This window comes from Tachyglossus aculeatus, chromosome 11, assembly GCF_015852505.1.
Source record: "Tachyglossus aculeatus isolate mTacAcu1 chromosome 11, mTacAcu1.pri, whole genome shotgun sequence".
Classification (NCBI taxonomy): Eukaryota; Metazoa; Chordata; class Mammalia; order Monotremata; family Tachyglossidae; genus Tachyglossus; species Tachyglossus aculeatus.
In genome coordinates, this window is record NC_052076.1 from 1,289,692 (window position 1) to 1,304,031 (window position 14,340).

Here is a 14,340-nt window from a genome sequence, read left to right on the forward strand (position 1 = left end):
TGAGCGGGTGGAGGTGAAGAAGGCAGAATATCCCTCTGGAGAAGAAGCATGATCTAGTGGAAAGAGTTGGGGCCTGAGAGTCAGGACCTGAGTTCTAATCCCAATCCTGCCACCTTCCTGCTGTGTGAACTCGGGCAAGTCAATGAACTGCTCTGTGTCTCAGTTTCCTCATCTGTAAAATGGGGACTGGTTATCTTTTCTCCCTCCCCGTTAGGCTATGAGCCCCATGTGGGACAAGGACTGTATGTCTGATCTATTATCTTGTATCTACCCAAGCACTTAGTACGGTGCTTGGCACATAGTGAGCGTTTAATAAATACCACCATATAATAATAATTAGTATATGTTATTATCATATGAGAAGCAGCACAATCTAATGGAAAGAGCACAGGCCTGGGAGTCAGAGGACCTGAGTTCTAATCCCAGCTCTGCCAACTGCTGGCTGTTTGACCTTGGCCAAGTCATTTAACTTTTCTGTGCCTCAGTTTCCTCAACTGTAAAATGGGGATTGAATCCTACTCCCTCCTGTTTAGACTGTGAGCCCCAAGTGGGACAGGGACTGTGTCCAACCTGATAGCCTTGAATCTACCTAGTGCTTAGAACAGTGCTTTATACATAGTAAGCACTTAACAAATGTCATGAAAATATCATTAGAGGGATTCCATTCCAGGGACTAAAAATGTCCAAAACTGAACTCCTTATCTTTCCACCCAAACCCTGTTCTCTCCCTGTCTTTCCCATCACTGTAGACAATACCACTATCTGCCCTATCTCATAAGCCCATAACCTTGGCGTTGCACCCGATTCATCTCTTTCATTCCAGCTGCATATTCAATGTCACCAAATCCTATCAGTTCTACCTTCACAACATTGCCAACATCTGCCCTTTCCTCTCTGTCCAAACTGCTACCATGCTGATCCAAGCACTTAATTTTACCCCACCTTGACTATTGCATCTACCTCCTCACTGATCTCCCTGCCTCCTGTCTCCCCATTCTGCTGTCTGGATCATTTTTCTACAAAAACGTTTAATCCATGTTTCCCCCTCCTCGAAAGCCTCCAGTAGTTGCCCACATCGAACAGAACCTCCTTACCATCGGCTTTAAAAACACTCGGTCACCTAGACCTTGCCTGACCTCATTATGCTTCTCTCCTACTACTACCCAGCCTGCAAACTTGGCTCCTTTAAACGGCAACCTACTCACTGCCACCCATCTCTCACCCACATCCTGCCTCTGTCCTGGAACACTTTCCCTTTTCCTGTCCAACAGACAATGACTCTCCCGATTTTCAAAGCCTTATTGAAAGCTCACCTCCTCCAGGAGGCCTTTCCAGACTGAGCCCCCGCCTTCCTCTCCCCCTCCTCCCCCTCCCCATCCTCCCTCTCCCCATCCCCCCCGTCTTACCTCCTTCCCCTCCCCACAGCACCTGTATGTATGTATATATGTTTTTACGTATTTATTACTCTATTTTACTTGTACATATTTATTCTATTTATTTTATTTTGTTAATACGTTTTGTTTTGTTGTCTGTCTCCCCCTTCTAGACTGTGAGCCCGCTGTTGGGTAGGGACCGTCTTTCTATGTTGCTGACTTGTACTTCCCAAGCGCTTAGTACAGTGCTCTGCACACAGTAAGTGCTCAATAAATATGATTGAATGAATGAAATGAATAAACCCTCACTTCTTCTGTAAGTTCACTGTGGACAGGGAACTTGTTTACCAACACTGTTCTGTTGTTATATTGTACTCTCCCAAGTGCTGCACACTGTAAGTGCTCAATAAAAATGATTGATTGATCTCCTCCAAGAGGCCTTCGCCGAATAAGTCCTCTTTTCCCAGGCTTGCTCTCCCTTCTGTGTCATCTATGCACTTAGATCTGTGACCTTTGGACATTTGATATTTTCCCCACCCCCAGCCCCACAACAATTATGTATGTATCTTTAAATTATATATTATAAGTTATTTATTTATATTAACTTCTGCCTTCACCTCTAGACTGTAAGCTAGTTATGGGCTGGGAATGTGTCCACTAATTCTATTGCAATGTACTTTCCCAAGTGTTTAAGTACAATGCTCTGCACAGAGTAAGTACTCAATAAATACCATTGATTGATTGAGTTCACCCAGTTCTTCCTCTCCTCTCCAGATCTAGGAGCTCTATAAAGTGGCTGGCCTCTGGGAACCCCACGGAGGTGGGAACTGCTCCCAGCTCAGCCCAGTGGGGTAGGGGGTCCAGGAGGGGGAATGCCTGAGTGAGGCATTTAACCCACCGCCTCCAACCGCCAGCCCAGCAAAGTGCATTCCTGGATTTGCCTTGCACAGGAATGGCTGCACAGGTCTCCTTTCCTTTTTTGCCATCTGACCTCCCCGGGCCTCCTCCTTTCCCAGACCAGGTGTCCAAGGTACCCATGGGAACTGCTTGCCCAAAACCCCCCAAACTGGTAGCCACCGCCTTCTGTTCCCTGCCAGCTCTACCACTGGGGAGCTACTGAAGAGGGAGGCTGCTCCGGGGCTAGCCAAAACGGGGCGGGGAGGGAAGGGCAGGGAAGAGAGGAGAGAAGACCCTCTGGCTTCTGCGCCTCAGAGCGGCCCAGGCTGCCTCACTGGGACCCCCTGCTCTGACCCATCCCGTCACTAAGGGGGATGCCGAAGTGTGAGGGAGGGAGGTTAAGGATCCTGGACACATAGCTCTTCCCCAAACCATCTGTCTGGCAGACAGCCAGCACCTGCCAGATTCCTTCCCCACCTTCGCTCTGCCTGAGGGCAAGGTAACTGTGGCTAAAGTCCAGGTCCTTTAGACTGTAAACTCACTGTGCATGTGGAATGTGTCTGTTATATTGTTATACTGTACTCTCTCAAGCACTTAGTACAGTGAAATGCACACAGTAAGTGCTCAATAAATACTATTGATTGATCGATTGATTAACTGACTCTCCCCAGTGATTCTGGAAGAAGTGCCGGTTCGTTGGTGGCCATGATCCAGGCCCAGGTTCTCTCCAGCAGGTCTGGAAGGCCTTCCAGTCCAATGGCAGCTGTCATCCAGGTTTGGTCCCTTGGCAGCCATGGTTCAGGTCCAGATCCAGGTCTGGTTCTCTCCATCAGGCCTAAAAGAAGCTCCGGTCCATCAGCAGATGTGGCCCAGGTCCAGATCTTCTCCCGCGAGGGTATGAAGCTCCAATCAGTTGGCAGCAGTGATCCATGTCCCAGTTTTCTCCCTGGCCTTTCTGGAAGAAGTTGCAATCCATCAGCAGCTTTGCTCCAGGACAAGGTTCTCTCCCCACTGGGTCTGGAAGAAGCTACCATCCGTCTGCTCCATGATCTGAGTCCCAGCTCTCTCCCCAGGGTCTAAAGGGTGTTCCAGGGCGGCAGGGGTCCAGGTCCGGTCCATTGTCAGCCATGGTCCAGGCCTAGGTGCAGATCTGGAAAATGCTCCATCCGTCGATGGCCTGGATCCAGGTCCACATCCTCACCCTGGCGGGTCTGAAAGAAACTCCTGTCCAAAAGCAGCGGCAATCCAGGTCCGGGTTTCACCCTGATGGGTCTGGAAGAAGCTCCTGGTCTGGACCATCTTCTCAGGGGCTCTTTAAGGAGCTCCAGTCCATTGGCAGCCTCGATCCGGCTTCAGGTCCAGGTCCTCTCCCCGGCGGGTCTGGAAGATCGGGTCCTCCCCCGTCGGTGGGTCTTCCATGCAGCAGAGGGCCATGGAAGCTGCTCATTCCCACTGTTTTACCCAGTTTCCCGGGAGCCGGACAGGGCCCGAAGGTCTGACTGTTCCGCTGGGCTTCCACGGCAAAATTCTGCCTCTTTCCCAACTGCCGAGGAGACGGACCGGAATTCCTATGGCACGTCCTCCCAGAAGGACAGATCCACTTTGGATCCAAGATGGGAAACCGTGCTGCCCCAGGGGACGGGGGGAAGTCCCCAGCCCCAGGTCCCCAAATGGCACCCCCGGCATCCAAACCCCGCCCATCCTCACCCCCTCCCCAGCACAACCCCAGTGAACATGAGGGTCACCCTGTCAAAGTTCCAGGCATCACAGGCAGTGCCAGGAGCAGCCTGACCACTTGGGGTGACCCCAGCATCGGCTAGAGGTGAGGACCTCTGGACCCCAGTTCTACGGGGGCCTGAAGACAGGATCAAAGGTCGTGCATTTGATCCCAAAGGTTTACCAAAGAGGGAGGCCCCAGCCTAACGTTGCTCCCGACCTTCCCACCACAACCAGGCCACCCCGATTTCCAGCCAAGCCAAGCAGGAGCTAAGGGCAGGTCCAGGATGGGGCTTAGAGGGATAAGATGCAGGCAGGAAGCGGAAAAGATCTTTGAGATCCCAACTCAATGGTGGTCAGCTCCAGGCTGTTGGAGGGCCCTAGGTCCCTGAAAATGCCTTTCTCCCTGCTCTCCTTCCTCTTCCAGCAGCCCCCACCCCCCATCCCCAATTCTCCTTCGGGATGGCAGCAGAGCCCTGGGTAGGGCCCCCCTGTCCCTCTCTGGTGTGGGAGGAGGGTCCCCAGAGCCGAACAGGGGTCCTGAGTCACCGGTCTGGGGCATGGGGGCTGCAGAGGTGGGAGGGAGGTGAGGAAGGGTCTCCCTCCTATCTTTCTCCAGGCAGCCTTGCCGGAAGGGGCAATGGGGGAAGGGGCGGAGGGAGCGCGGGTGGCACGTGCTCAGCTGTCGGCGTGGGAGCGGCAGGGGCGGGAGGGGGGGGCAACGACGGAATTGGGGGAGCAGAGGAGGCAGCGAGGGGGCACAGCAAGGTTCGGGGAATGGTGGGGGTTGGGGTTGGGCATGCGGTCAGCTGCCTGGAGGCGGCGACAGGAGCCAGGGGACAGCAGGGAGAAACGGTGGTGGGGTGCGAAGAGCAGCGAGGGGGGCAGCATGGGGGGCAGCGTGTGGGGCAGGGATTCTCTCAGGACTCGTCTACCTTGTTCCACCAGCCCCATGGTGGGACTGGAAGCTGCGGCCGACATTGTGGCTGGAGCGGTGGTCTGCCGGCCCACTGCCCGCCCCGGGACACCAGGGCACAAGGCGAGGGGACGGACGGAAGGACGGACGGACGGAGGAAGGGACGGAGGGAGCCATGGTGGGGGGCGGACAGAAAGGAATGGGGGTCAGAGGGACAGACACGGACAGATAAGGAAAGGAGAGAGAGAGAGAGGGAGAGAGAAAGAGAGAGAGAAAGAGAGAGAGAGAAACAAAGGAAGCAGAAGAAGATTAGAGTTCCAGTTCAGGTGGGAGAGGCGACCTGCCCAAGCCCGGGGTCCCTGTCGCGTGGTGAGGTGATCGGGCGTCCCCGGGGGGCGTGGTGAGGTGGGAGGGGGGCTCCTCCTGGGGCCGGGCTAGTGGGGCCGAGGAAGAGGGGGCTGTGCGATTGGAAGGGAAAATGACCCTCAGCTACCGGAGAAGAAACGGAGAAAGCCTGTCGGTGGGGCAGGGAGACGGCCCACAAGACCTCGCCCTCAGCGCCGGTCTGCCCCAACCCCGCCTTGTGGCCCCGGCTCCGGTACCGGGGACCCCTAACTCTCCCGGACCTCCGAGGGCGGGGGAGGGGGCAGGGGAGGGGAGAAGAGAGGAGAGGAGGGAAGACTCGGTCCGGAGCTCCGGGAAGAGCCAGTCCTCAGCCAAGGATCGGGGCTTCCCATCAGCTGCCCCTCACCCCTTCGACCCCCCCAACCCCTGTCTGAATCAGCCACGATCACCCCCCAGCCCCCCGCTCCCACACAAACAGGAACCTCTGGGGGCCACCCCCCCGTCACCACACACACCTGGACACCTCAGAAACCTGCAGGCCTCCACCCAACACACCACCCCGGCGGCCAAGGCCACAGGACAGGGCAGGGCAAGGGAGGGGAGGGGAGGAGAAGAGGGAGGGGAGAAAAGGGAAGGGAGGAGAAGAGGGAGGGGAGGAAAGGGAAAGGAGGAGAGGGGAGGGGAGGAGAAGGGGGGTAGAGGAGAAGGAAGTGGGTGAAGAAGGGAAAGGAGGAGAAGGGAGGGCAGAGGAGGGGAGAAGGGAGAGGGAAGGGGAAGGTGGAGGAGGGGAGGGGAGGGAAGAAGAAGGGAGGGGAGGGGAGGGGAGGCCCAAGGAGGACAACCCCAGAGGGGAGGCTGGGGAATACAGGGATGTGCTGCCAGGAAGGAAAGAGGGAGGGAGGGAGGCAGGGAGGCCCAGGTAGCTTTGAATGGATAGGCTAGGGTTAGAACACTCAGGAGACTTCCCCTCCCTCTCCCCACAGGAGCCACGGCCGATGTTACCTAAGTGCCCAGACCAGGGTAGCTGGGAGGCGGAGAGGGGGAGGACCAGGGGTGTTGGTGGAAACAGGGCTGGAGTTCGCCTGGAACGTCCACTGTTCTCTCTCAGGGCCTTAGTACAGCACTCTGCACACAGGACAGTGCTCTACACGGTGCTCTGTACACAGTAGGTGCTCAGTACAGTGCTCTGCACAGTGCTTGGTATGCAGTAGGTGTCCAGTATAATGCTCTGCACACAGCAGTTGCCCAGTACAGTGCTCTGCACTCACCAGCGCTCAGGACATATTGGAAGTTAGATGGCACGGGACAGGGACTGTGTGGGAGCTGATTACCTTACATATGTCCCAGAACTTGTCACGGTGCTTGCCACCAATACACAGTTAATAAATATCAAAACCAACTAATTCCACGTTCTTGATCCAAAAGGTGTCCACTACAGCACCCATGCCCCTAGTACAGAGCTCTGCAGGCAGAAGGCTACCGGCCCAGCACTCAGCACACAGTAGGGGCCCAGAACAGTGAAGCGCTACACTTTGCCACAAGCAGGACAGTGTTGTGCATACAGTAGAGAAGCAGTGTGACCTAGTGGTTAGAGCACAGGGCTGGAAGTCAGAAGGACCTGGGTTCTAATTCCGGCTCTGCCACTCGTCTGCTGTGCAACCTTGGGCAAGTCGCTTCACTTCTCTGGGCCTCAGTTAGTTCCCTCATTTGGAAAATGGAGATTAAGACTGTGACCCGCATGTAGGATAGGGACTGTGTCCAACTCAATTCGCTTGTGTCCATCCCAGCACTTAGTACAGTGCCTGGCACATAATAAGCGCTTTGAACAAATTCCACACACCAAAAAACAGAAGGCCCTGAATGGATAGCGCTGACTGACTGATCAATCGTTAAGGACTGGAGCAGAGCAAGGCTGCCAGGTGGCATTGCAGAGAAGAGGCCTCGCCACCCACATACTTGCCCCAGTCACACCCCCACATCGCCCCAGATTCACTCTTGGCCTCTCCTGGTGGAAGAGAACCGGGGCTGCCACCCGCTGCCTCATTTCTTGCCTGGTGGCAGAGGGAAGGGCCTCACCTGAGAAGTTCCTTGTGGCCAGCATGGTGGTGAGGATGGCACCCTGAGGGAGAACAGACAGGCGGGAAATGCCCATCAGTTAGACCCGGTCGGACCAAACCAGCCCCCCGCCCCCCGCCCCCCACTGCCCCACAGCAGAACGTGCCTGGGGAGGAGAGAGAGAGAATCCAGAGCTGATGGTGTCTGGGAAGGAGCCAGCACTCAGTATAGCGCTCACACCCAGTAGACTGTCAGCTCCCTGAGGGCAGGGATCGTGTCTCCTAACTCTACCGTCCTCTCCCCGGCGCTCAGTTCAGTGCTCTGCACACAGCAGATGTTCAGGCAATACTGTTGTAATTGACCAATTGGTTGGATAGACACCCGGGGGACATCAAGAGGAACTGACCACTAAAGTTCAACAAAACAAACACAGCAGCCACCTCTGCCAGGGCAGAAGTACCTCTCTGTTGGGGGCAGAGCAGAACAGCCCACCCCCAAATTATCCAGGGCCGCGGCCCCGCCCTCATCCCCCCTCCCTTGGCTCTTCACTCCTCTGCTGGTCCACGCAGCACAACTGCAACCCGTTAGGACCACCGGGCATCCTGGAGAAAATCACTGATCCGCTCGGGGACATCCCGGAAGCTTCCCGGGGGCCCAGAGACCCACGCTGACCCAGCGGCGTCCCTCTGACACCAGGCCAGTTCGGGGCTGAACGCGGGGATGAGACCCGAGGGGCTCCGGGTTCACCAGCGGGGCTGCGAGTTTAAGAGAAGGGTCCCAGGATCCGAGCCCCTGTTTGGGGCAGAGCTCGCCGTACCTTGAGCTTTCTCCGGGCATTGAACTTCTTCAGGCACTCCACAGTCTCCTGTCTGTGCATCATAGATGCCACCGTGGAGCGTTGCTGTGGATGGGGAAGGGGTGAGGGGGAGAGGGGGTTCTCAGTGCCATCGGGGCGGGGAGGTGGGCCGAGCGTGGGGGCGGGGACCCAACCCCCTGACACGCCCCCCAAGAGCCCCACCCCCGCCCCCGGGATCCTCCCCTCCGCCCCTCAGAACTCCGTGCCCCGAGCTGCCCTGCCGGACACTTACGCAGACCCATGGGTGTTTCAGGGCCTCGTGGGCTGTGATTCGTTTGGCCGGGTTGATGGTCAACATCTGGTTGATGAGATTTTTTGCTTCCGGTGTGACTGTGTCCCACTCCGGGGACGGGAACTAGAGGAGGCAGGGGTCAGCGGGGGAGGCACGATCAGACAGACCCTGAGCCTCACTCCTGGACCCCATGGCCCCCAAGGGCAGGCATGGGGGAGGGGGATGCCAGGGAGTGTATAGCTTCTGCTCTTGCCAGGGAAACAGGACCTCAGGGACCACCTAGGAAGGGAGGGGCAGGAAGGGGGACCAGAGAAGTATGGATTATCCCCCAGGACAGTGGGCCTGGGGCCCAAGGAGAGCTGCTCTGGGGGGAAGGGGGGGAACTGAGGCTGGGGCTCCAAGGAGGTGATGGAGACCAGTGTCCCCACTTCCCAGCTGTGGGAGGGGAACGTGGCCAGTGCCCCCATTTCCCAGATTGGGGGTGGGGGGATGTGACTGACCGTTCCCCTGCCCTGTCCACCCTCAATGAAATGGTGACTGTCAGGGGCCCACTGTGACTTTGCCACAGGCCCCTCTGGCCTGGGCCCAGCAGGGGAGGGGACTCACGTCATAGGCGCCGGCCTTGATCTGCTGGTACAGCTTGTGCTGGTCTTCATCCCAGAAGGGTGGATAGCCCACCAGGAGGATGTACAAGATGACCCCTGGGAAGATGCACGGCCACACTGTACTGAGCACCCGGGGTGGCACCTGGCATGGCACGGGCACCTCGATCCCCAGGACCAGAGAGGGTGGAGGCCCCAGTGCCCGGAGGCCAACGGCTGCTGGTCGTGTGACTCCCCCCCTTTCCCTACCCCTCTCCTCCCCCCGGAACCGGGATCAGGAACCCCGGAGGAGCTTCCTCCTCTCAGGCCCAGTCCTTGTGTGTGGAACACTGTGCTGGGCACCCACTAGGTGCAGAGAACTTTACTGGGCTCCTACTGTGGGGAGACTGCTTTGCTTGGCAACTGCTACAGGCAGAGCACTCTGCTGGGTACCTACTGTACAAGGAGGGCTGTGCTGGGTGGCAGCTGAGGGCAGAGCGGCGCACTGTAGCGGATGTCGAGGGGAGGGCAGCAATGCCTCCATGCATCCTCCCCCGGGCCTCCCCAAATCCCCTGCCCGCGCTATCGCCCTTCTGGTCCCCCTTCCTCACCACAGGCCCAGATGTCCACCGGCTTCCCGTAGGCTTCTTTCCGTAGAACCTCAGGGGACAGGTAGCCCGGAGTCCCGGCAAACCCTGCACCGGGACAGGTGGGGGAAAGGTCAGCCGGGCCGCCTACCCTATCTCGAAATCCGAAGCCCCCCACGCATGGCCGCCATCTGACCCCCTCGCGCCACCCACTCACCGAACCACGCCTGCTGGTCCCCCTGCACCTCGATAGCCAGCCCGAAATCCGCCAGCTTCACCGCAGCCCCCTTGCACTTGCTGGCCAGGAGAAGATTCTCCGGCTGCGGGGGACAGGGGGCAAGGTGAGAGGGAGAGAGAGGGAGAGAGAGGGAGAGGGGGCGGGCCAGGAGAAGGGGAGAGAGATGGGAGGGAGGGAAAGAGGAGAGGAGGGAAGGGAAGAGGAGTAGGGGCATGGGAAGGGAGAAGAGGGAGACAGGAGAGAAGAGGGAGGGGAGAGGGAAGAAAAGAGGAAGGAGAGGGGAGAGGTAGGAAGGAAAGGGAAGAGAGTGGGATGGAGAGAGAAGATAGGAGAGTGGAGGAGGAAGGAGAGAGAAGAGAAGAGGGAAGAGAGAAGGAAAGAGAGGAGGAAGGAAAGGAGGAAAGAGGGAGGAAGGAGAGGGAAGAGGAGGGAGAGGGAAGAGGAGGAAAGAGAGGGAAGAAGGGAGGAAGGAGAGGGAAGAGGGGAGGAAGGAGAGGGAAGAGGAAGAAGGAGAGGGAAGAGGGGAGGGGAGAGAGGAGGGAGGAGAAAAAAGAGAGGGAGGGGAGAAAGGAGTGGGAAAGGGGAGAAACGGCGGGGGAGAGAGGAGAAGGGAGAGGGATAGAAGGGGAAGAGAGGGAAGACAAAACACAGTTTGTGATGGAAGGTTGGAGGGTTAGGGTCTTCCATCCGCCCCGCCCCCCACACCCAAAACCCGGAAGCCGGATCCCGCGGGCCTGGGCCGGGCCGGGCCGAACCGGGCAGCCCAAGACTCCAGCAGTCCATGCCTGTCAGAGCCACTCTCGGTGTCCCCGGTACCCGTCCCCGCGGCCACGAGGACTGCGGAGGCCTCCACGGACCTCACTGCCCCGCCGCCAGCTGCGCCCGGGCCCGGTTCGACCCGGCTAGGCTGGGCCAAGGCGGGACCACTGGGGCCGTGGCTTCCGGGGGCGCGGGGGGCTGCTGCCCGTCAACCTGGGCGGGAGGGTCCAGGCCCGAGGGGCGTCCGCGCGGGCCCCGACCGGAGCCGGTGCCAAGCCGCCCCCCGGGGGCTTCTGGCGGGGTTCTGGGCCCCAGGACGCCGATGCTCCCGGGGGCCCCGCCAGCCCCGACTGCGGCCATCAGCGCCCGCTTCTCGGACCCCAGGCCGCCCCTCGGGCCCCGAGGAAGGCAGGGCGGCGGCTGGGGCCTGCAGGAGACCCGCCAAGTCGGGGACCGGGCCGGGGGCCGGAGGCCGGGGGGCTGACCCCGGCGGAGGACGACGCCGACCCCACCCGGCCCGACGTCCCCGGAGGGGACCGGGGTGGGGGAGAAGGGGGCTGCAGGGGTGAGGAGAGCCTCCAGCCCCCAGCCCCCGCCCCGCAAGACTCCGCCCAGACTCGGGCCGCTCCCAGCCCCGCTCCCTCCAGGTGACAGGGCGGGCCCCGAGAGGCTGGGCTCGGCCGGGACACGGCGCAGTCGCGGCGGGACGAAGAACAGACGGCCGGACCGGACCGGACAGGACCGAATCGGACGGGACACAGGCACACGCAGCGGTTACCCCTGCCCTCCACCCGAGTCCCTGGGGGGTGGGGTCACCCAGTTGTCCCATGTGCCCCCCTCCCGCCCAGAGCCCGCCCCTCCAGCCCCTCGCCCTCAGGCCCCTAACTACTTGAGTCCCCGGGCCCCGGCCGGCCTCGTGGGAGAGGGCGGGTCTTCCCACCTCGCCGGCCGATCCCCCATCCTGGACGGCCCAGCTCCCCGACCACCACGACGTCCCATGGGTGCTAAGCAGAGACCCCCGCCCCCCGCTCCCCGCTCCCCCAGGCTTCGGCCCGCCCTGCGCTGGCGGGTCAAGGGGCTACAGGAGGCCGTGGGCCGGAGGGGCGGCCCGCCGCCGGCCAAGGCCCTGAACTCTTCCCTGGGCATCTCCCCGCGCTCAGTACCAGGGGCAGCGCCCAGCCCCGACAGCCCCGCCGGTGGCCCAGGCGGAGCCGCAACCGGGGGAACGTCCGGGGGTCGCGTTGCTGCCCAGGACCCCCTCGGACCCCCGCCCCCCGGCGCCCCGCCATCCCCGCGGAAATGGACCCCACACGCTCCACGCTCCCCCGGCGCGCATCGCCAAGACTCCGGGCCCCAGCTCGCGGCCTCCGGGACCGGCCCCCGGGACACTGCCGGGAGCCGCGGGACCCCCCTGGGGGGCGTGCCGGCCGCCTGCGCCCCTCCGGCCTGGCTCCGGGCCCGCCTCCGACATGCACCATACAGAGACGGACGGACGACAGACGGACGGACGGACGGACGGACAGAGCAGCGGGCTAGAAAACTCACCTTGAGGTCTCTGTGGACGACCCCCATTTGGTGACAATGGAGAACGGCCTCCAGGATCTGCTGGATGCAATGACTGCATGCAAACACCAGGGGGCGGGTTAGTGCGCGGGGCGCGGGAACGGCCACGAGGGCGGGGGGCCGGAGGGGAAAAAGGGGGAAAGGGGGAAAGGGGAAAGGGGCCGGAGAGGAGCAGGAGAATGGGGACGGCAGGAGGAGGAGGAGGAGGAGGAAGGGACGGGACGGGACGGGCCTAGAGGAGTCGGGCCTCCTCCTGACCTCCGGCTCGAGCTCAGGCCCAGGCCTCCCACGGGAGTGGGGTCTGGGGTGTCCGTCTGTCCGGGGGAGGGGCGCGGGGCGCGGGAAGGCTGAGCCCAGGGGTCCTTCCCCTGGTCGGCTCGGGAATCTCCCGGCCAGCAGGGAAACCCCGTTATCCCCGGACCTTCTCCCGGGCCCCGGGTGGGCGTGAAAGCCGGCGAGAGACGAGGCCCCCGGCCCCGGCCCCCGGCCCCCGGCTCCCGGAGGGAGAGGCCGAGCGCATCGTGGATGGAGGGAGCCCGCGGGCGGAGGAGGAGCCGGTCCGGAGGCGGCGGCGAGGCCGGCCTTCCCCGGGCCCCCCAAAACGAGGGCTGGGTGTCGGGGCTCAGAGGCCCCGGCCCGGTTCGGCATGGTGCCCCCGAGGCGGGCAGTGGCGGGGGGGGGGACCCCGGCGGCGGCGGCGGCGGCGGCGGCGGCGGGACAGCCGGGAGCCGGGAGCGGCCCGGGGCGGCGGGGACGGGGCGGCAGCCTGAGGGCACGTGGCCCCGGCCCGGGACCCCGGGGAGGACAACCTCCCGCCCCTCGGGGGAGCCCGGAGCCACGGCGGGGAGCACCGCGCGGGGGGTACGCCGGGGGAGGGGCTACACACGGCGGGGGCGGCGGGGAGGAGGGGGCGGCGGCACTGCTGGGGGCGGGGGAGGGGCTGGGACACCATCGGGGACACCACCAGCGCTTAGAACAGTGCTTCGCACATAGTAAGCGCTTAGTAAATGCCATCATTATTCATTCATTCATTCATTCATTCAACCTCATTTATTGAGCGCTTACTGTCTGCAGAGCACTGTACTAAGCGCTTGGGAAGTACAAGTTGGCAACATAGAGAGACGGTCGGCTACCCCATCTTCCATTTCTATTGGATACTCCCAATGCAAGTGTTCTGCCCACAGCTGGTGCACCCTCAGGCACTCAGTACAGTGCACTAAACCCAGCAGGCACCCAGTGCAGTGCTCAGCACAAAGTAGGTGCTCAGAACTGTACCGTGCACAGAGTAAGCACCGGTACGGTGCTCTACACACAGTAGGCACCCAGTAAACTCCTCTGCATATAACAGGAATCCACTTTTGCTTCGCACATTCATTCATTCAATCGTATTTATTGAGCGCTTACTGTGTGCAGAGCACTGTACTAAGGGCTTGGGAAGTACAAGTTGGCAACATATAGAGACGGTCCCTACCCAACAGCGGGCTCACACATAGTAAGCACTTAACAAATACCATTATAAAAAATTAAGTGGCTTGAACACAGTAGGTGTGCAGTACAATATCCCGACCCGGCAACACCCGATACAACCCTCTGCCTACAGTCAGCACTCAATAAATAGTAATGTTTGATGCCAATGGCCAATCGATGCTGCCATTTCTCAATGCACGACCTCTCCCAACTGCATTTTCCACTGGGCCACCCCCAGCACCCCACCCCTCGCCGGAGGAGAGACTCCTAATTTCCTGCTCCCCACCAATCTCTCTCCTGGTTCCAGTTCTAGGGCTGGCATGACTCCCCCCCACCTCAAACCCCGCAGTCCCGTCTGGGTTCCTGCTTCTTCTGAGTGCCCTCTGTCCCCACAGAGCCGCAGAGCTTCCCTCCCAATCCCCGAAGCAGTATGGAATTTGAGGTCTCACTCAATCATCTACCTGCACCCCGGCCCAGGCCTCATTGAGCAAGAGGGCAACCATTTTCTCCACATGAACACAGCTCCACCCCACGAAATCTGGCCCTGTGGAATCTGGTGACTGTGGGCACAGGTGGGGAATGGGGTCAAAGATCAGCATGAGCTACTGGGCAGAATTAGAAGCCTGTAGTTACACATCCTGGACTTCCCCCAGGCTTCACCTTTGAGCTAAGGACACGACCAACTGACCAACCATCAGCCTTTGGTGCAAAAGGCCTGAATTCCAATCCCAGACAGCCTTCAGAGTCGCTAGGCT

The 14,340-nt window shown here is 60.4% G+C and overlaps 1 protein-coding gene across 4 annotated transcripts in view; it reads right to left on the minus strand.

The window, feature by feature from the left end:
- Positions 1 to 14,340, minus strand: part of CAMK2B (calcium/calmodulin dependent protein kinase II beta) — an 81,856-nt gene that overhangs the window by 28,505 nt on the left and 39,011 nt on the right. For all 4 annotated transcript variants that reach the window (XM_038754704.1, XM_038754702.1, XM_038754703.1 and 1 more), the window contains exons 6-13: positions 12,101 to 12,173; positions 9,776 to 9,878; positions 9,583 to 9,666; positions 8,997 to 9,091; positions 8,391 to 8,513; positions 8,120 to 8,203; positions 7,324 to 7,366; positions 4,922 to 4,996 (exon numbers count right to left, since the gene is read on the minus strand). In XM_038754704.1, the coding sequence (XP_038610632.1) occupies positions 4,922 to 4,996; positions 7,324 to 7,366; positions 8,120 to 8,203; positions 8,391 to 8,513; positions 8,997 to 9,091; positions 9,583 to 9,666; positions 9,776 to 9,878; positions 12,101 to 12,173 (680 nt within the window). The remainder of the gene's footprint in view (positions 1 to 4,921; positions 4,997 to 7,323; positions 7,367 to 8,119; positions 8,204 to 8,390; positions 8,514 to 8,996; positions 9,092 to 9,582; positions 9,667 to 9,775; positions 9,879 to 12,100; positions 12,174 to 14,340) is intronic.